This window comes from Chanos chanos, chromosome 4 (assembly GCF_902362185.1).
Source record: "Chanos chanos chromosome 4, fChaCha1.1, whole genome shotgun sequence".
Taxonomy (NCBI): domain Eukaryota; kingdom Metazoa; phylum Chordata; class Actinopteri; order Gonorynchiformes; family Chanidae; genus Chanos; species Chanos chanos.
The window spans coordinates 633,184-655,000 of NC_044498.1; the positions used below are offsets into that span (position 1 = coordinate 633,184).

Here is a 21,817-nt window from a genome sequence, read left to right on the forward strand (position 1 = left end):
AGTCTATTATATGACAGAGTGTAGTAGTCTAGTCTATTATTTGACGGAGTGTAGTAGTCTAGTCTATTATATGACAGAGTGTAGTAGTCTAGTCTATTATATGACGGAGTGTAGTAGCCTAGTCTATTATATGACAGAGTGTAGTAGCCTAGTCTATTATATGACAGAGTGTAGTAGTCTAGTCTATTATATGACGGAGTGTAGTAGCCTAGTCTATTATATGACGGAGTGTAGTAGTCTAGTCTATTATATGACGGAGTGTAGTAGTCTAGTCTATTATATGACGGAGTGTAGTAGTCTAGTCTATTATATGACAGACTCGATGTCAGAGCCATCCTTGGGAAATCCGTCCACATCTCACAATTGTTGCACGTTTATTTCATCACTACGACAGCTGGTAAAGAAAATTTGCACAGTGAAATACAACAATAAAATAAACAGTCGATTCACCCTTTTCTGCTTCCTCTTGTTTACCAAGGGCTCTCACCGGAAACTGAGTTCGGGTGAGATCTAGCATCACACGATTAACGAGTACTTGATGTTAATGTAGAAACTCGAGAGTTGGTGTATGCGTGGGAGTGCATGCGTGTGTATTTGTGCGAGTGCATATGTGTGTGTGTGCGCGCGTGTGTGTGTGTGTGCGTGTGCGCGTGTGCATATGTGTGTGTGTGCATGTGTGCATTCCTTTCGTTTTTCTGGTTGTGGTTAAATGTCAGAGATGTGTGGTTTTTGGGCCATGGTATTTCTTTGATAATCCAGGATTTTCCTCACACTGTGTTTCTGCAGCGTTTGTTCTGAAAATCCCTCACACAAAGTGAAAGTCTGCATAGCACAGCGTAGACTTGCATGGGGGGGGGGGGGCTTGGCAGGGGGAGTTAGGCACTGCTGATGACATTATGGTTGTTAGACAGCATGTTGTTTCCAAATGGCAGTTTCCCATGTTACTGCCAGTGACTGTGAATCAGCCCTGCCCGTGTTACTGCAGACAGAATGGAAACCTGCCCAATCACAGCTAGGAGACCTGAGACTGCCACATGACCAATCACAGTCAGGAGACCTGAGACTGCCACATGACCAATCACAGCTAGGAGACCTGAGACTGCCACATGACCAATCACAGTCAGGAGACCTGAGACTGCCACATGACCAATCACAGCTAGGAGACCTGAGACTGCCACATGACCAATCACAGCTAGGAGACCTGAGACTGCCACATGACCAATCACAGCTAGGAGACCTGAGACTGCCACATGACCAATCACAGCTAGGAGACCTGAGACTGCCACGTGGCCAGTGTTACATCCCAGCTCTAGGGGTACTGGGGCGCAACACAAAAGTGACAGAGACCATATAATTACCAAAAGATATTTACAATTTTATGTACACCAAAATAAAAAAAAAGAAAGGGGAGAATAGCGTCAGGCTTGCCAAGGCCAAAATAACAACCAAAACGAAAACTAACTATTTTGGAAAAAATCTACCTACTCTACCAGAAAAGAAAAGACAAAATAAAGACAAGCCTTACACTGACTCCCTATCTAACCAAAACAGGAGTAACGATAAAGGTAACAAAAATGGCAGCTCACCCCTACAGCTCCCAGGGCAGAAACAGAAACAGATGTTAACCACGCACACAAAATTACGAACACTCTTATACACAAATTTAACAGCAGAAACTAACACAACACTCACAACAACTCACACAATCAACAACCGGTTTCTTTTATAGACAAAGGAGGAACACTTAACAAACACCATATAACACCACTAATCACTCAAATACAACAAATCTCTCTCTGTTTGTTCTTCACACCCACACAGCGAAACAACAGAAACATACACAAGAGCTAATGACCGAGGGTCATAACACCAGTGATTTGAAATCATACTTTGATAGAAGAAGCTGTGTTTGTGTGGAACGGATATGGTCATAACTGTGTTCCTGGTGCTGTGTTTGACGATTATTCCTAAGTAAATAGCTGAGTAAATATTGTCTCTTTTTCTACCTCATCTGTTCGTGTGATATGTCCATCTATTGGCTCCATTTGGTACGTAAGGAAGTGCAGGAGTATAACATATGGAAGTGCGGGAGTGTAGCGGATGGAAGTGCGGGAGTGTAGCGGATGGAAGTGTGAGAGTAAAGCAGATGGAAGTGTGGGAGTATAGCAAAGTGTTGGTGTATAGCGGATGGAAGTGTGGAAGTAAAGCGGATGGAAGTGCGGGAGTATAGCGAAGTGTTGGAGTATAGCGGATGGAAGTGTGGAAGTAAAGCGGATGGAAGTGCGGGAGTATAGCGAAGTGTGGGCGTATAGCGGATGGAAGTGTGAGAGTAGGCTGTGTCATTTTAATTGACCTTTCCTGAGGGCTGGAGCTGGATTTCAGAAAACGTTGAGTAGAATTCAGTGAAATTGATAAAACTGCAAGATGATGGAAACACCCTTTTATTAGTGAGCAGTCGGTTCTTTCAGGAGGGCTTTATGTGAATTTAGTTGCTTTTTCAACTACTGCGGCCACAAATGGAGAGTTGGGAGAGATCTTGTTTTTTGTTGCCATGGTTCTGTTCTTCTCATGGATCATGGTGTCATGCTCCAGGCTGGTGTATTCAACTAGTGGAAAATGTCTTTGGTGTCTTTCTCTCACTCGCCCTCTCTCTCTCTGCCTCCTCTGTTTGCCCTGAGTTCTGTGCCTGTCCAGACAGGGATGTGATGAGTTTAGTCAGACCGTGGGAGTTGGGATTTGGGTCTTTGTCTTTGCTCTGTAGACCAGAAGCCCCTCTGTGGGTTAGAGCCATGTGTCGTCAGGGTCGCTCTGCTGGGCCAGCCTGTTTTTGCAGTTAACAGGTCCACTCCAACACATTGAGGGTCCAGTTTGTCTAGCAGACTTTCTGTTTCTCTGTCTCACATTGGCACAGTCCACACTGTCTCATAAATGTTCTGTCTCACTCTCTCACGCCAGTAGCCACTGGTTAAGGGGGTTTAATGTCAGGAGGGGGGGGGGGGGGGGGGGGGGCAGGATGTCATCACACTCCCTCCTCAGACAGCCCCCACCCAACCCAGACACTCCTCCACACTCTCCTCAGTCCTCATCCACCGCACCTCCTCTGACACTTCAGATGGTCCCATGGGTAGCTTCATTCATCTCTGTCCGTGAGTGAGGTCTGTCTCAGGCCTGTCCGTGAGTGAGGTCTGTGTCAGGTCTGTCTGTGAGTGAGTTCTGTCTCAGGCCTGTCCGTGAGTGAGGTCTGTCTCAGGTCTGTCTGTCTGAGGCCTGTCCGTGAGTGAGCTCTGTCTGAGGCCTGTCCGTGAGTGAGGTCTGTCTCAGGCCTGTCCGTGAGTGAGGTCTGTCTCAGGCCTGTCTGTGAGTGAGCTCTGTCTGAGGCCTGCCCGTGAGTGAGGTCTGTCTGAGGCCTGCCCGTGAGTGAGGTCTGTCTCAGGCCTGTCCGTGAGTGAGGTCTGTCTCAGGCCTGTCCGTGAGTGAGGTCTGTCTCAGGCCTGTCCGTGAGTGAGGTATGTCTCTGAGTGAGGTCTGTCTGAGGCCTGTCCGTGAGTGAGGTCTGTCTCAGGCCTGTCCGTGAACGAGGTCTGTCTCAGGCCTGTCCGTGAGTGAGGTCTGCCTCAGGTCTGTCCGTGAGTGAGGTCTGTCTGAGGCCTGTCCGTGAGTGAGGTCTGTCTCAGGCCTGTCCGTGAGTGAGGTCTGTCTCAGGCCTGTCCGTGAGTGAGGTCTGTCTCAGGCCTGTCCGTGAGTGAGGTCTGTCTCAGGCCTGTCTGTGAGTGAGGTCTGTCTGAGGTGGCCAGTTTAGGCAGGAGCTGGTCCTGTTATCATTTCTAAATAACAGATTCACTGTGTTTAATCTGAGGTTTTTGAGGACGAGAAAAGCCAGCGACATGTTTTAATTTTTTTTCTTTTTGTCAAATCTCTGATATGCAGTCTGCTCAAACGCACGTTCTGATACTGAGCTAACAGAAACACCAGGCTTTTGCTTTCTTTATACTGTATCGCACATACTCGTCAAAGTGAGACTCTGCTGCCTCACAGCTACACAGCAAACACTGAGCCTGAACACTGAGCCTGAACACTGAGCCTGAACACTGAGCCTCAACACTGAGCCTGAACACTGATGGGTCACTTGTCTGGAATGAGGAAAATGGGCTTTGGTTGAAGACAAATAGCAGTGGTGACTGAAAGTGGTGAACAGACTGATTTGAAAGGATTGTGAATGGAATTTGTGAATAAATTCACTGTTTTGTTTATGATCTGGGTGTGATTAACATTCTCAAATACGCAACTGTGACTCGTTTTTTATTTTTTATATCAGTCATCTTGTTGCTATGACAATATGAAGGCGGGGTTAGGGGCAGGGTTCTGAGACGGGCATTGCTGTAGGGGCCCTACTGTGCAACTCTTCTTAAACTGGTGCTAAAGACGTGTGTGTGTGTGTGTGTGTGTGTGTGTGTGTGTGTGTGTGTATATGTGTGTGTGTCTGTGTGAATGTGTGTGAGTGTGTGTGTGTGTATGTCTGTGTGCGTGTGACTGTGACTGTGTTAGCACTGTGCATTGTCATGGGAACCCAGAGGGTTGTGTTGTGAAGAGAGAATGTGGATTCTTCAGGTCTTCAGCTGTACTTCCTCATTGGCTGACACAGCTGACCGTCTCAGACTCCACGTTAATCAGTCACTGTGGCAGTGTGAGTGACAGCGAGGTGAGCCTATCCCCTGTGAGGACCACTGTGGAGCCTTCGTCTGTGCGTTGGTTCTTCTCTGTTCTGCTCAGACGTCAGACGTGTGGGTGCTTGTTTCCACTGAGCACTGGAAGCTCTTTCACGTTGCAGTCTTTTTGCTGCACTGCTTTTGATAGTGCTCACTGAGAGTGACGCTGAGCGGGAAAAACAGGATCCCGTAACCCCAAAATCCACTCTCTGAGTCAGTAATGTTTGAGTTTAGTTAGCAGAGTTTTTCAATCAGTCTGTGAATGCTGCAGTCCACATATGAAATTTGTGTGAATGATCACAAAGAGTTCTTTAGGAGGGATAGGGGAGAGTGCTTTTTATCCTGCCGTACACGGATCATAGTCATTGGATCAGGAGTTTGGAGTGTGCAGTTGGTGAATACAGAGAGAGAGAGACGAACACCACTAGGCCTATATCTTCCATGTTCAGTTTCATTCATCTTCTAACAGGTTCAGTCACATCTGTGTGTGTGTGTGTGTGTGTGTGTGTGTGTGCGTGCGTGCGTGCGTGCGTGAGATGCCACCACCTCTAGCTTGACGCTGTTTGGGAGAGTTTACACAGGGTTTGTTTGGAACTCTTCTGTGCGTGACGGTACGGTGACGGAGAGTGGCATGTCAAGCACATCACAGAACGTGCCGGAATGGGCAGGGGCAGTTGTTTCTCTGGGTGGCTGGTGCGGTGGTGGCAGGGCTGAGTCAGGTCTACATAGGCTGTGAATGGTCTCATTTGCTTATCTCTGGTACAGGACAATAAATACTCAGATATGAAAATGGCTTGTCAAAGGCAGTTCCTGTGCTGACTGAGAAGGATCCGGTGTTATGTGAGTGAACCTGGGGCAGAGAGAGAGAGAGAGAGTAGGCTTTAGATGTTTAAGTTTAAACAGCTTTCCCTCTGTGCTGGGCTCCCATGAGGAGCAGTGTCCCAGGCATGAGCACAGAGGTGAATATGTTCATATTTCATATTTTGATTTGACTGTTGTGGCCTGTAAAGCCCCTTGAGACTGTAAACAGTGATATTGGGCTCTAAATAAACTTGAACTTGAACTTGAACTTCATGTGTGACGCTGGCAGATCCGTGTGGGCGTGGTGCGGCATGACGCCTCTCTGTGTCAGTCTTTTCTGTCACACTCACTCCTCTAACTTTCCCTCTCCTGCCTCTCTGTGTCAGTCCCAGTCTGCTGTTCACTGCTCATCCTGTAAATGAGTCTTGGGTTTCGCTTTTCTCCCTTAAACCTCTAACCTCATGTGCAGTGGTTGGCACTGCGCTGATGAGCAGTCGTGCCAAAACTGTGTCGTTGGAAGCCAAACAGGAAGTGGTTAGAGGAATCCTGTTGGACTCGTTCACTGAGGACGCTGAATCAGAATCAGATGATCGGCCAGTTGTATTAAACGAACGGTTCAATGCTTAAGCTCTCGCTTTCATTCTTTTCTGCTCCATCAAATCCTTTCTGTCGTAGTCTCTGTCCTGCGGGCCTGGGCTCTGCCTCTGGCCTTGATTGTGATTCCTGTTATCTGGGATTTAGCCGTGTTCTACTCAGCGTTTGGTGATTGTAGCTGACTGAAAGTGTTGTTTGGTGATTGTAGCTGACTGAAAGCGTTGTTTGGTGATTGTAGCTGACTGAAAGCGTTGTTTGGTGATTGTAGCTGACTGAAAGTGTTGTTTGGTGATTGTAGCTGAGTGAAGGTGATGACTGGTGATTGTAGCTGAGTGTAGGTGATGTTTGGTGATTGTAGCTGAGTGAAAGTGTTGTTTGGTGATTGTAGCTGAGTGAAGGTGATGAGTGGTGATTGTAGCTGAGTGAAGGTGATGTTTGGTGAGTGAAGGTGATGTTTGGTGATGTTTGGTGATTGTAGCTGAGTGAAGGTGATGTTTGGTGATGTTTGGTGATTGTAGCTGAGTGAAGGTGATGTTTGGTGATGTTTGGTGATTGTAGCTGACTGAAGGTGTTGTTTGGTGATTGTAGCTGAGTGTAGGTGATGTTTGGTGATTGTAGCTGAGTGAAGGTGATGTTTGGTGATTGTAGCTGAGTGAAGGTGATGTTTGGTGATTGTTGCTGAGTGAAGGTGATGTTTGGTGATTGTTGCTGAGTGAAGGTGATGTTTGGTGATTGTTGCTGAGTGAAGGTGATGTTTGGTGATTGTAGCTGAGTGAAGGTGATGTTTGGTGATGTTTGGTGATTGTAGCTGACTGAAGGTGTTGTTTGGTGATTGTAGCTGAGTGAAGGTGTTGTTTGGTGATTGTAGCTGAGTGAAGGTGATGTTTGGTGATTGTTGCTGAGTGAAGGTGATGTTTTGGGGGAATTTGGAACCGGTATGTGTTTAGGCTGGCTGCAGTACCCCAAACCTGGACCACACCCCAAACCTGGACCATACCCCAAACCTGGACCATACCCCAAACCTGGACCATACCCCAAACCTGGACCATACCCCAAACCTGGACCGCACCCCAAACCTGGACCGCACCCCAAACCTGGACCGCACCCCAAACCTGGACCACACCTCAAACCTGGACCATACCCCAAATGCATTTATTCCAACCCTCTGGCTCTACACTCATGTCTCTTTGACCTTCTTTGAGAGACTGAAAGGAGCGTGTGTGTTGTCTCCCTCTCTCTCTCTTTCTCAGTATGTAATGTCTCCTTCTCTCTCTCTCTCTTTCTCTCTTTCACGGTGTATGTTGTCTCTCTCTCTCTCTCAGTATGTAATGTCTCCTCCTCTCTCTCTCTCTCTCTCTATCACGGTGTGTGTTGTGTCTCTCTCTCTCTCTCTCTCTCACGGTGTGTGTTGTCTCTCTCTCTCTCTCACGGTGTGTGTTGTCTGTCTCTCTCTCTCTCATGGTGTGTGTTGTCCGCTGACCTTTGCTTGTGGTTGGCTGTGTGTGAGTAGTCAGTCACTGTGACATGAGTTAGGCTGGATGAAGGGGACTCCTGGTGTGTGCTCATATGCTCTGTGTCTGAGGAGCTCAGAGAACTGATCTGTCTCCTGCAGGCCACTCCTCCCCCCAACACTCTGCACAGGAAGTGTTTAGGCTGGGAGTTTTGTGCTGAGTTAGCCTGTGTGTGTCTGTGTGTGTCTGTGTGTGCCTGTGTGTGTGCCTGTGTGTGTGTGTCATGTGCTGTGTGTGTGTGTGTGTGTGGTGTGTGTATGCATGTGTGTGTTGTGTGTGTGTATGTGTGTGTGTGTGTGTGTGTGTGCTGTGTGTGTGTTATGTGTGTGTGTGTGATTGACTGACAGTGGAAACAGGAGTGGTTCCTCACCCTTATGAAGGCAGCAGAACTGGGTCACACGGCTGCCTTTAAGAGAAGGAAAAGAAAAACTGTTTCTTCAGAGAGGGAGTGTGTGTGTGTCGCTTTCTGCCAGCGTGGTGGGTGTTTGGATGGTTTGGCACTGTGTGTGTGTGTCTTTCTTGGGGTATGTGAAGATCTTTTTAGAGATGAAAGCTATTTGCAGCAATATTATCAAAACTTCTTTGTGTAACGTATGTTATATATGTGATATAAGTTGGTTTAGACCTTAGTAAAAACACTGATCATTTTTGTCACAGGACTGCATTCTGTTGTATGAGAAATGAAATGATTGCCTTCAGTTTTTCTGTTTAAAGACAGATGAAAAAGTGCTTTGTGGGGAACTGAATGTGTAATATACATTTCATACAGTTCTGAAATACGAGATCATCCGCATTAGGATTTCTGTATAGCAGTGTATCTGTACCTGTGTGGTAACAGTGTCTCTGTATCTGTGTGGTAACAGTGTGTCTGTATCTGTACCTGTGTGGTAACAGTGTGTCTGTATCTGTACCTGTGTGGTAACAGTGTGTCTGTATCTGTACCTGTGTGGTAACAGTGTGTCTGTATCTGTATCTGTGTGGTAACAGTGTATCTGTACCTGTGTGGTAACAGTGTCTGTGTCTGTGTGGTAACAGTGTCTGTATCTGTATCTGTGTGGTAACAGTGTGTCTGTATCTGTACCTGTGTGGTAACAGTGTCTGTATCTGTATCTGTGTGGTAACAGTGTGTCTGTATCTGTACCTGTGTGGTAACAGTGTGTCTGTATCTGTGTGGTAACAGTGTCTGTATCTGTGTGGTAACAGTGTCTGTATCTGTATCTGTGTGGTAACAGTGTCTGTATCTGTGTGGTAACAGTGTCTGTATCTGTGTGGTAACAGTGTCTGTATCTGTGTGGTAACAGTGTGTCTGTATCTGTGTGGTAACAGTGTGTCTGTATCTGTATCTGTGTGGTAACAGTGTCTGTACCTGTGTGGTAACAGTGTCTGTATCTGTGTGGTAACAGTGTCTGTACCTGTGTGGTAACAGTGTCTGTACCTGTGTGGTAACAGTGTCTGTATCTGTGTGGTAACAGTGTCTGTATCTGTATCTGTGTGGTAACAGTGTCTGTACCTGTGTGGTAACAGTGTCTGTACCTGTGTGGTAACAGTGTCTGTACCTGTGTGGTAACAGTGTCTGTATCTGTATCTGTGTGGTAACAGTGTCTGTATCTGTGTGGTAACAGTGTCTGTATCTGTATCTGTGTGGTAACAGTGTCTGTACCTGTGTGGTAACAGTGTCTGTATCTGTGTGGTAACAGTGTCTGTATCTGTATCTGTGTGGTAACAGTGTCTGTATCTGTGTGGTAACAGTGTCTGTATCTGTATCTGTGTGGTAACAGTGTCTGTATCTGTATCTGTGTGGTAACAGTGTCTGTATCTGTGTGGTAACAGTGTCTGTATCTGTGTGGTAACAGTGTGTCTGTATCTGTATCTGTGTGGTAACAGTGTCTGTACCTGTGTGGTAACAGTGTCTGTATCTGTGTGGTAACAGTGTCTGTACCTGTGTGGTAACAGTGTCTGTACCTGTGTGGTAACAGTGTCTGTATCTGTATCTGTGTGGTAACAGTGTCTGTAACTGTGTGGTAACAGTGTCTGTACCTGTGTGGTAACAGTGTCTGTATCTGTATCTGTGTGGTAACAGTGTCTGTATCTGTGTGGTAACAGTGTCTGTATCTGTATCTGTGTGGTAACAGTGTCTGTACCTGTATCTGTGTGGTAACAGTGTCTGTATCTGTGTGGTAACAGTGTCTGTATCTGTGTGGTAACAGTGTCTGTATCTGTGTGGTAACAGTGTGTCTGTATCTGTGTGGTAACAGTGTGTCTGTATCTGTATCTGTGTGGTAACAGTGTCTGTACCTGTGTGGTAACAGTGTCTGTATCTGTGTGGTAACAGTGTCTGTATCTGTATCTGTGTGGTAACAGTGTCTGTACCTGTGTGGTAACAGTGTCTGTACCTGTGTGGTAACAGTGTGTCTGTATCTGTATCTGTGTGGTAACAGTGTCTGTATCTGTGTGGTAACAGTGTCTGTATCTGTATCTGTGTGGTAACAGTGTCTGTACCTGTGTGGTAACAGTGTGTGTATCTGTGTGGTAACAGTGTCTGTATCTGTGTGGTAACAGTGTCTGTACCTGTGTGGTAACAGTGTCTGTACCTGTGTGGTAACAGTGTCTGTATCTGTATCTGTGTGGTAACAGTGTGTCTGTACCTGTGTGGTAACAGTGTCTGTACCTGTGTGGTAACAGTGTCTGTACCTGTGTGGTAACAGTGTGTCTGTATCTGTGTGGTAACAGTGTCTGTACCTGTGTGGTAACAGTGTCTGTATCTGTGTGGTAACAGTGTCTGTATCTGTATCTGTGTGGTAACAGTGTGTCTGTATCTGTGTGGTAACAGTGTCTGTATCTGTGTGGTAACAGTGTCTGTATCTGTATCTGTGTGGTAACAGTGTGTCTGTATCTGTACCTGTGTGGTAACAGTGTGTCTGTACCTGTGTGGTAACAGTGTGTCTGTACCTGTGTGGTAACAGTGTGTCTGTATCTGTGTGGTAACAGTGTCTGTATCTGTATCTGTGTGGTAACAGTGTGTCTGTATCTGTGTGGTAACAGAGTGTCTGTACCTGTGTGGTAACAGTGTCTGTATCTGTACCTGTGTGGTAACAGTGTCTGTATCTGTATCTGTGTGGTAACAGTGTGTCTGTATCTGTGTGGTAACAGTGTGTCTGTATCTGTGTGGTAACAGTGTCTGTATCTGTATCTGTGTGGTAACAGTGTGTCTGTATCTGTACCTGTGTGGTAACAGTGTGTCTGTACCTGTGTGGTAACAGTGTCTGTATCTGTATCTGTGTGGTAACAGTGTGTCTGTATCTGTGTGGTAACAGTGTGTCTGTACCTGTGTGGTAACAGTGTCTGTATCTGTACCTGTGTGGTAACAGTGTCTGTATCTGTATCTGTGTGGTAACAGTGTGTCTGTATCTGTGTGGTAACAGTGTGTCTGTATCTGTATCTGTGTGGTAACAGTGTCTGTATCTGTACCTGTGTGGTAACAGTGTGTCTGTATCTGTGTGGTAACAGTGTGTCTGTATCTGTGTGGTAACAGTGTCTGTATCTGTATCTGTGTGGTAACAGTGTCTGTATCTGTATCTGTGTGGTAACAGTGTGTCTGTACCTGTGTGGTAACAGTGTCTGTACCTGTGTGGTAACAGTGTCTGTACCTGTGTGGTAACAGTGTGTCTGTATCTGTGTGGTAACAGTGTCTGTACCTGTGTGGTAACAGTGTCTGTATCTGTATCTGTGTGGTAACAGTGTGTCTGTATCTGTGTGGTAACAGTGTCTGTATCTGTGTGGTAACAGTGTCTGTATCTGTATCTGTGTGGTAACAGTGTGTCTGTATCTGTACCTGTGTGGTAACAGTGTGTCTGTACCTGTGTGGTAACAGTGTGTCTGTACCTGTGTGGTAACAGTGTCTGTATCTGTATCTGTGTGGTAACAGTGTGTCTGTATCTGTGTGGTAACAGTGTGTCTGTACCTGTGTGGTAACAGTGTCTGTATCTGTACCTGTGTGGTAACAGTGTCTGTATCTGTATCTGTGTGGTAACAGTGTGTCTGTATCTGTGTGGTAACAGAGTGTCTGTATCTGTATCTGTGTGGTAACAGTGTGTCTGTATCTGTGTGGTAACAGAGTGTCTGTATCTGTATCTGTGTGGTAACAGTGTGTCTGTATCTGTACCTGTGTGGTAACAGTGTGTCTGTATCTGTGTGGTAACAGAGTGTCTGTATCTGTATCTGTGTGGTAACAGTGTGTCTGTATCTGTACCTGTGTGGTAACAGTGTGTCTGTATCTGTGTGGTAACAGTGTGTCTGTATCTGTGTGGTAACAGTGTGTCTGTATCTGTACCTGTGTGGTAACAGTGTCTGTATCTGTGTGGTAACAGTGTCTGTACCTGTATCTGTGTGGTAACAGTGTCTGTATCTGTACCTGTGTGGTAACAGTGTGTCTGTATCTGTGTGGTAACAGTGTGTCTGTATCTGTGTGGTAACAGTGTCTGTACCTGTATCTGTGTGGTAACAGTGTGTCTGTGTCTGTATCTGTGTGGTAACAGTGTCTGTATCTGTGTGGTAACAGCGTGTCTGTATCTGTACCTGTGTGGTAACAGTGTGTCTGTATCTGTATCTGTGTGGTAACAGTGTGTCTGTATCTGTACCTGTGTGGTAACAGTGTGTCTGTATCTGTGTGGTAACAGTGTGTCTGTATCTGTATCTGTGTGGTAACAGTGTCTGTATCTGTACCTGTGTGGTAACAGTGTCTGTACCTGTATCTGTGTGGTAACAGTGTGTCTGTATCTGTACCTGTGTGGTAACAGTGTCTGTATCTGTATCTGTGTGGTAACAGTGTGTCTGTATCTGTACCTGTGTGGTAACAGTGTGTCTGTATCTGTATCTGTGTGGTAACAGTGTGTCTGTATCTGTGTGGTAACAGTGTGTCTGTATCTGTGTGGTAACAGTGTGTCTGTATCTGTATCTGTGTGGTAACAGTGTGTCTGTATCTGTACCTGTGTGGTAACAGTGTGTCTGTATCTGTGTGGTAACAGTGTGTCTGTATCTGTATCTGTGTGGTAACAGTGTCTGTATCTGTACCTGTGTGGTAACAGTGTCTGTATCTGTATCTGTGTGGTAACAGTGTCTGTATCTGTACCTGTGTGGTAACAGTGTCTGTATCTGTACCTGTGTGGTAACAGTGTGTCTGTATCTGTGTGGTAACAGTGTGTCTGTATCTGTGTGGTAACAGTGTGTCTGTATCTGTGTGGTAACAGTGTGTCTGTACCTGTGTGGTAACAGTGTCTGTATCTGTATCTGTGTGGTAACAGTGTCTGTATCTGTATCTGTGTGGTAACAGTGTGTCTGTATCTGTACCTGTGTGGTAACAGTGTGTCTGTATCTGTGTGGTAACAGTGTCTGTACCTGTGTGGTAACAGTGTGTCTGTATCTGTACCTGTGTGGTAACAGTGTGTCTGTATCTGTATCTGTGTGGTAACAGTGTCTGTATCTGTGTGGTAACAGTGTGTCTGTATCTGTACCTGTGTGGTAACAGTGTGTCTGTATCTGTATCTGTGTGGTAACAGTGTCTGTATCTGTACCTGTGTGGTAACAGTGTGTCTGTATCTGTATCTGTGTGGTAACAGTGTCTGTATCTGTACCTGTGTGGTAACAGTGTCTGTATCTGTACCTGTGTGGTAACAGTGTGTCTGTATCTGTGTGGTAACAGTGTCTGTATCTGTGTGGTAACAGTGTCTGTATCTGTACCTGTGTGGTAACAGTGTGTCTGTATCTGTACCTGTGTGGTAACAGTGTGTCTGTATCTGTATCTGTGTGGTAACAGTGTGTCTGTATCTGTATCTGTGTGGTAACAGTGTGTCTGTACCTGTGTGGTAACAGTGTGTCTGTATCTGTATCTGTGTGGTAACAGTGTGTCTGTATCTGTGTGGTAACAGTGTCTGTATCTGTATCTGTGTGGTAACAGTGTGTCTGTATCTGTGTGGTAACAGTGTGTCTGTATCTGTGTGGTAACAGTGTCTGTATCTGTACCTGTGTGGTAACAGTGTGTCTGTATCTGTACCTGTGTGGTAACAGTGTGTCTGTATCTGTACCTGTGTGGTAACAGTGTGTCTGTATCTGTGTGGTAACAGTGTCTGTATCTGTATCTGTGTGGTAACAGTTTGTCTGTATCTGTGTGGTAACAGTGTCTGTATCTGTGTGGTAACAGTGTGTCTGTATCTGTATCTGTGTGGTAACAGTGTGTCTGTACCTGTGTGGTAACAGTGTGTCTGTATCTGTATCTGTGTGGTAACAGTGTGTCTGTATCTGTGTGGTAACAGTGTCTGTATCTGTATCTGTGTGGTAACAGTGTGTCTGTATCTGTGTGGTAACAGTGTGTCTGTATCTGTACCTGTGTGGTAACAGTGTGTCTGTATCTGTACCTGTGTGGTAACAGTGTGTCTGTATCTGTATCTGTGTGGTAACAGTGTGTCTGTATCTGTGTGGTAACAGTGTCTGTATCTGTATCTGTGTGGTAACAGTGTGTCTGTACCTGTGTGGTAACAGTGTGTCTGTATCTGTATCTGTGTGGTAACAGTGTGTCTGTATCTGTGTGGTAACAGTGTCTGTATCTGTATCTGTGTGGTAACAGTGTGTCTGTATCTGTGTGGTAACAGTGTGTCTGTATCTGTACCTGTGTGGTAACAGTGTGTCTGTATCTGTACCTGTGTGGTAACAGTGTCTGTATCTGTATCTGTGTGGTAACAGTGTGTCTGTATCTGTGTGGTAACAGTGTGTCTGTATCTGTATCTGTGTGGTAACAGTGTGTCTGTATCTGTGTGGTAACAGTGTCTGTATCTGTACCTGTGTGGTAACAGTGTCTGTATCTGTACCTGTGTGGTAACAGTGTGTCTGTATCTGTACCTGTGTGGTAACAGTGTGTCTGTATCTGTGTGGTAACAGTGTCTGTATCTGTATCTGTGTGGTAACAGTGTCTGTATCTGTATCTGTGTGGTAACAGTGTGTCTGTATCTGTGTGGTAACAGTGTGTCTGTATCTGTACCTGTGTGGTAACAGTGTCTGTATCTGTTTCTGTGTGGTAACAGTGTGTCTGTATCTGTGTGGTAACAGTGTGTCTGTATCTGTATCTGTGTGGTAACAGTGTCTGTATCTGTACCTGTGTGGTAACAGTGTCTGTATCTGTATCTGTGTGGTAACAGTGTGTCTGTATCTGTGTGGTAACAGTGTGTCTGTATCTGTGTGGTAACAGTGTGTCTGTACCTGTGTGGTAACAGTGTGTCTGTATCTGTGTGGTAACAGTGTCTGTACCTGTGTGGTAACAGTGTCTGTGCCTGTGTGGTAACAGTGTGTCTGTATCTGTACCTGTGTGGTAACAGTGTGTCTGTATCTGTGTGGTAACAGTGTCTGTATCTGTACCTGTGTGGTAACAGTGTGTCTGTATCTGTGTGGTAACAGTGTGTCTGTATCTGTATCTGTGTGGTAACAGTGTGTCTGTACCTGTGTGGTAACAGTGTCTGTATCTGTGTGGTAACAGTGTGTCTGTATCTGTATCTGTGTGGTAACAGTGTGTCTGTATCTGTATCTGTGTGGTAACAGTGTGTCTGTATCTGTGTGGTAACAGTGTGTCTGTATCTGTATCTGTGTGGTAACAGTGTCTGTATCTGTACCTGTGTGGTAACAGTGTGTCTGTATCTGTACCTGTGTGGTAACAGTGTGTCTGTATCTGTGTGGTAACAGTGTGTCTGTATCTGTATCTGTGTGGTAACAGTGTGTCTGTATCTGTGTGGTAACAGTGTCTGTATCTGTATCTGTGTGGTAACAGTGTGTCTGTACCTGTGTGGTAACAGTGTGTCTGTATCTGTATCTGTGTGGTAACAGTGTGTCTGTATCTGTGTGGTAACAGTGTCTGTATCTGTATCTGTGTGGTAACAGTGTGTCTGTATCTGTGTGGTAACAGTGTGTCTGTATCTGTACCTGTGTGGTAACAGTGTGTCTGTATCTGTACCTGTGTGGTAACAGTGTGTCTGTATCTGTATCTGTGTGGTAACAGTGTGTCTGTATCTGTGTGGTAACAGTGTGTCTGTATCTGTATCTGTGTGGTAACAGTGTGTCTGTATCTGTGTGGTAACAGTGTCTGTATCTGTACCTGTGTGGTAACAGTGTCTGTATCTGTACCTGTGTGGTAACAGTGTGTCTGTATCTGTACCTGTGTGGTAACAGTGTGTCTGTATCTGTGTGGTAACAGTGTCTGTATCTGTATCTGTGTGGTAACAGTGTCTGTATCTGTATCTGTGTGGTAACAGTGTGTCTGTATCTGTGTGGTAACAGTGTGTCTGTATCTGTACCTGTGTGGTAACAGTGTCTGTATCTGTTTCTGTGTGGTAACAGTGTGTCTGTATCTGTGTGGTAACAGTGTGTCTGTATCTGTATCTGTGTGGTAACAGTGTCTGTATCTGTACCTGTGTGGTAACAGTGTCTGTATCTGTATCTGTGTGGTAACAGTGTGTCTGTATCTGTGTGGTAACAGTGTGTCTGTATCTGTGTGGTAACAGTGTGTCTGTACCTGTGTGGTAACAGTGTGTCTGTATCTGTGTGGTAACAGTGTCTGTACCTGTGTGGTAACAGTGTCTGTGCCTGTGTGGTAACAGTGTGTCTGTATCTGTACCTGTGTGGTAACAGTGTGTCTGTATCTGTGTGGTAACAGTGTCTGTATCTGTACCTGTGTGGTAACAGTGTGTCTGTATCTGTGTGGTAACAGTGTGTCTGTATCTGTATCTGTGTGGTAACAGTGTGTCTGTACCTGTGTGGTAACAGTGTCTGTATCTGTGTGGTAACAGTGTGTCTGTATCTGTATCTGTGTGGTAACAGTGTGTCTGTATCTGTATCTGTGTGGTAACAGTGTGTCTGTATCTGTGTGGTAACAGTGTGTCTGTATCTGTATCTGTGTGGTAACAGTGTCTGTATCTGTACCTGTGTGGTAACAGTGTGTCTGTATCTGTACCTGTGTGGTAACAGTGTGTCTGTATCTGTGTGGTAACAGTGTGTCTGTATCTGTATCTGTGTGGTAACAGTGTCTGTGTCTGTACCTGTGTGGTAACAGTGTGTCTGTTACGACCTCATCGTTTTGGCCTGATGTTTCAGGATACTCTACTCTCTACTCAGTAATATGAATAAAGAGATTATGAATATGAGGAAGTCCAGCTCACACTTGTTTTTTTTTAACGCTGTTTAATAGACAGTATTTACCTCATTAGATTCAGAGTTGCGGTGTGGATGGTTGGCATTCCTTGCGTAGCTGAGGATACACCTAAACATTCACAAATAATACAGGGATTATCTGCCCAGTAGGCTCAACTAAATTTAGGTGTAACTAACGATTTTGTCGACCTTAATTTACTAATTTTACAAATTCAGAGATAAACTTTTACATTTTTCAGATGGTTTCCCAGATGTTGATTGACGGTACACGAGTTTTCTCTTGCATGTCTGGCACTCCGCCTGTTTATCATCACCAGTAAGCTTAAAATGCTTCTAAACCAGGGATTTGTTGGACTTTTTTTTTGTCCCTGACTGAGCATCAGGAACGAACATTATTCCTAGTTTATGCACGAATTTATGACGCATTGATGGAGAGCAAAATGAGGCTTCCGTCACTGAAATTCAAAAAGTACAGATGTGTTTATCGGCCACATTGTTTATGTTAACTGATAATAAACAGTAGGCTGCTTTAACATCTAAATATCTTACATTACAGAAGCAACAACCTTAAAACTGCAACTGAGCACCCATCCTAATAATCGAATACTTCATTTCACAATTGAATGCCAATTCAGTGAACGAAGGAGTTCTTCAGTGCTGTACTGTACAACCTTAATACAGAGCGTGGTCTTTCACTGTTTGTGCTTGTTTGGCATACAGTTTAACACAAATACAGACTGTGACAAAAATTCCTCAGTCATGCTGATGCCATCTGAACGATCGTTTGGCAAGACATCCGTGTGTCACTCAGACTGACCCTCTAGCACAGGAGGCCTCAGATATTTCAACTTGTACCTGGCATTGGTCTTGGTCTGGTGGGTTTGTGTGTTTTCAGTGGGTCTGGACTTGGTTGGTTTGTGGTGTTTTCAGTGGGTCTGAGCTTGGTGGATTTGCGGTGTTTTCAGTGGGTGTGGACTTGGTGAATTTTCGGTGTTTTCAGTGGGTCTGGACTTGGTGGGTTTGTGGTGTCTTCAGTGGGTGTGGACTTGGTGGGTTTGTGGTGTTGGCTGTGATTGGTGGTCCATGAGTCATTTCTCCTTTTGACCTCCATCCATTTTAAACCTGGTGTGCCCCTGTTCAGCAGAGGCTGCCCCCCTGGTCTGTCAGCTACTGTTTCCTCTCACAGTTCTTCCAAGACGACACCAGCGTAGCGTGTGTGCGTGTGTGTGTTGCAGAGGAAGGTTGCGTCATGCAGCCTCATGCGGACACTCCCCCTCAGGTCTCTGTGTGTATGTGCACATGTCCAGAAGCACTGACCAGGCCTTGTCAAACAAACCAACACACACACACTCAGAGCGCACAAATATGAATGAGTCTCCCAGCATGGTCATGAAACAGGACCTCTGGACATTCCCAAGGCTTCTTCTCACACCCTGTCACAAGTCAGAGGAGCTCATTAGTCCTCTGCTCCTATTGGACGAACTGAACTTATGGGCTGTGTGTATTGAAGTCATGTGACAGACTGGGAGCTTGTGGATTGTAAATGAGTGACTGGATGGGGTTGTGGTGCTGGTTTATTATGGTGTATGTGATGACCTCTGTGAAAGCTGCAGTGAAATGTGCAGTGAAGTGAAGGGTGTGTGTGTGTGTGGGGGGCGCTGAGGCTGCTCCAGCAGTGAGAGGGACGTAATTAAACCCAGAGGAGACGCAGGGAGCGCTCATATCTCTCCTCTCCGGCTCCATATTAGTGGCCGTGTTGACAGCATGCTAACATGTACATGCATGTGCACTGCCGCATGTCCCCTGGTCATCCGTCAAGGTGAAATGCTCAGGTTACTGTGTGTGTGTGTGTGTGTGTGTGTGTGTGTGTGTGAGGGAGAGAGAGAAGGAGAGGTGACTGTTGCAAATGTCAGCTTCTCACAGGGGTCTGTGATTGGCTTATTTTTTGGGAACAGGGTCTGTGATTGGCTTATTTTTTGGGAACAGGGGTCTGTGATTGGCTTATTTTTTGGGAACAGGGGTCTGTGATTGGGGCTTATTTTTGGGAACTAGGGTCTGTGATGGGCTTATTTTTTGGGAACAGGGGTCTGTGATTGGCTTATTTTTTGGGAACAGGGGTCTGTGATTGGGGCTTATTTTTGGGAACTAGGGTCTGTGATTGGGTTATTTTTGGGAACTAGGGTCTGTGATTGGGTTATTTTTGGGAACAGGGGTCTGTGATTGGCTTCTTTTTTTGGGAACAGGGTCTGTGATTGATTGGGTTATTTTTGGGAACAGGGGTCTGTGATGGGCTTGTTTTTGGGAGCAGGGGTCTGTGATGGGCTTGTTTTTGGGAGCAGGGGTCTGTGATGAGCTTGTTTTTGGGAGCAGGGGTCTGTGATGGGCTTGTTTTTGGGAGCAGGGGTCTGTGATGGGCTTGTTTTTGGGAGCAGGGGTGTGGGATTGGGGGAATGCTGTGTCCCTCACACACATGAGCTGCTGCTGAGGGTGATGTACGTTGAGTCTCAGATGGAGAACACAGGAATGTGGCATGGGCTGTTAACACACCTCAGTTTTTCCCAACACCTCCCCTCACACAATGACGTGTGTGAGTGTGTGTGAGTGTGTTTGAGTGTGTGTGTGTGTGTGTGTGTGTGTGTGTGTGAGTGTGTGTGTGTAAAATGAGGGGTGTAAAGAGGAGTTCCCCTCCCCCAGAATTCTCTGAGTTTGACCCCAGTGATAAGATAATACACACACACACACACACACACACACAGTGTTGAGCTGCTTTGCCACTTGGCTGTAGTCTCTCATAGAACAAACTTCCAGCAGCCTGTTCTCTCATTTTAAACCCTTTCTTGGATCTCCCTTCTCTCCCGCCCACAGCAGGGTGCTGCGTGGTGTGTAGTGTGTGTGTGTGTGGTGCGTAGTGTGTGTGTGTGTGGTGCGTAGTGTGTGTGTGTAGGTGTGTGTGGTGCGTAGTGTGTGTGTGTGTGGTGCATAGTGTGTGTGTGTAGGTGTGTGTGATGCGTGGTGTGTAGTGTGTGTGTTTGCGTGGTGTGTAGTGTGTGTGTGTGTGTGGTGCGTATTTGATGAGGTATGACTCTGATCAGATGCCAAATGTTACTCAATTATTTGGGACCCTCTTAATCTGGCGTTAGGTAACAGTAGTCTGTAATTCCTGCTGAATGAAAAGAATGTGGGTGTTTTTTGAAATGGCTTTTCTTGACAAGCTTTTAGTGCAGACTGTGTGCTCTGGGCCTTTGTTAGTGTGGCTAATCCAGCAGGGCCAGAGTGTGGAGCTCAGGGTTTCACTGTGTCTGTGTGGGAACGGATGCTGCGGCCTCCTTCAGAGCCTTGGGCATGACCTGTATCACGTATAGACTCATATCTCAGCCTCTCACAACTCATATCTGCTCTCTCTCTCTCTCTCTCTCCCTATGGTGTGTGCACATGTGTGTAGTATAACTGTAATGTGTGTGTGCGGCATAACTATAACATTTATGTGTGTGTACATGTGTGAAAGATAATTGTAAGCTGTTTGTGCGTGTAAGCGTACGTGTGTGTATGTGTGTGTGTGTGAAGTAAAAACTGTAACGTGTGTTTTTTTTCTGTGTGTGTGAAGTAAAAACTGTAACGTGTGTTTTTTTTCTGTGTGTGTGTGTGTGTGTTTTGTAGGTATCCTGGTCGTTATGTTTGTTGTTCAGAGCAGCTCTCCACTGGCCCAGTTCGCTCTGCACAGGACAGCGGCCGTCACACGCTGCCGGAACAGGGGACAGACGAGAAGGTAAGAGCCCCCACCTGACAACACTCCCTCTCACCCCCCCCCCCACCCCCAAACACTTACCCCCCAAACAGCTCGCCCCTCACACACACCCCTCACACACACCCTTAACACACACCCTTAACACACACCCTTAACACACAGCCCTCACACACAGCCTTAACACACACCCTTAACACACACCCTTAACACACAGCCCTCACACACACCCTTAACACACAGCCTCAACACACAGCCCTCACACACACCCTTAACACACACCCTAAACACACAGCCCTCACACACACCTTTAACACATGGCCGCAACGCACAGGGCTCTAACACACAGCCCTCACACAGCGTTGACAAATGGCCTCAACGCACAGCCTAAACGCTCGACCCCAACACACGGCCCTAATGCACACAGCCCTAATGCACACAGCCCTAATGCACACACACACACACGCTAAACAGTTGATTTGTGAGGAGAAGGAAGGCTGTACCGTGTGTGTGAAGGGGGAGGTGGGGGCGGGGCTTGTGGTGTACTGACCTTTGGGGAGTGGGAGGGGCTGAAATAGCTGTGTGTTGGATAAACTTGTCTCTGTTTCCAGGTTGTGCAATTCTCTGAACTCACACATCTGTCACCAACTTCATCTATAGAGTCCCCCACACAGCGGGGCCCCGCGGAGGCTCTGTCACGTGACTGGTGGTTCCTCATAGAGAGAGGAGTGTGCAGCCTGATCCATGCTGAGTGTCATGGGTCTCCCCTGTTTCTCTGTGATTCTCAGTGATTTACCCACATATCCATGAGGCTTGACACAGACAGGCCAGACTGCACTGTGTGACACGGTTAAGCAGCGCTTAAGCTCTGGTTAAACATTTGCTTACTTGATAGAGGTGCTCTAACCCAGCAGGTAGACGACTGAGTGTTCGTGTCATTGTTGCAGGCGGGGTTGCAGGCGGGGTTTGCTGAGTCAGGGAGGTTAACTTGTATGGCCTCTGGGTTAAACACAGACATATAACAGTGTGTGTTATTTACCCAAGACCAGAAGTGTCAGACAGGTTTGTTTGATGGAAGATCCTCCAAATGTGGTTTTAGTTTTCAAAATGTTGGTCACTTTTTCAGAAGAGATCCACATGGTTGTGATGATAGTCATGGTTGTGAGTGTGGATGTGATTATAGTCATGGTTGTGATTGTGAATTTGATGATAGTCATGGTTGTGATTGTGGATGTGATGATAGTCATGATTGTGATTGTGGATGTGATTATAGTCAT

At 46.0% G+C, this 21,817-nt stretch overlaps 1 protein-coding gene across 3 annotated transcripts in view; it reads left to right on the plus strand.

Annotated features, from left to right (window-relative positions):
- suco (SUN domain containing ossification factor) overlaps positions 1-21,817 on the plus strand; it is a 72,910-nt gene that overhangs the window by 10,038 nt on the left and 41,055 nt on the right. For all 3 annotated transcript variants that reach the window (XM_030771295.1, XM_030771296.1, XM_030771297.1), the window contains exon 2: positions 20,456-20,564. In XM_030771295.1, the coding sequence (XP_030627155.1) occupies positions 20,456-20,564 (109 nt within the window). The remainder of the gene's footprint in view (positions 1-20,455; positions 20,565-21,817) is intronic.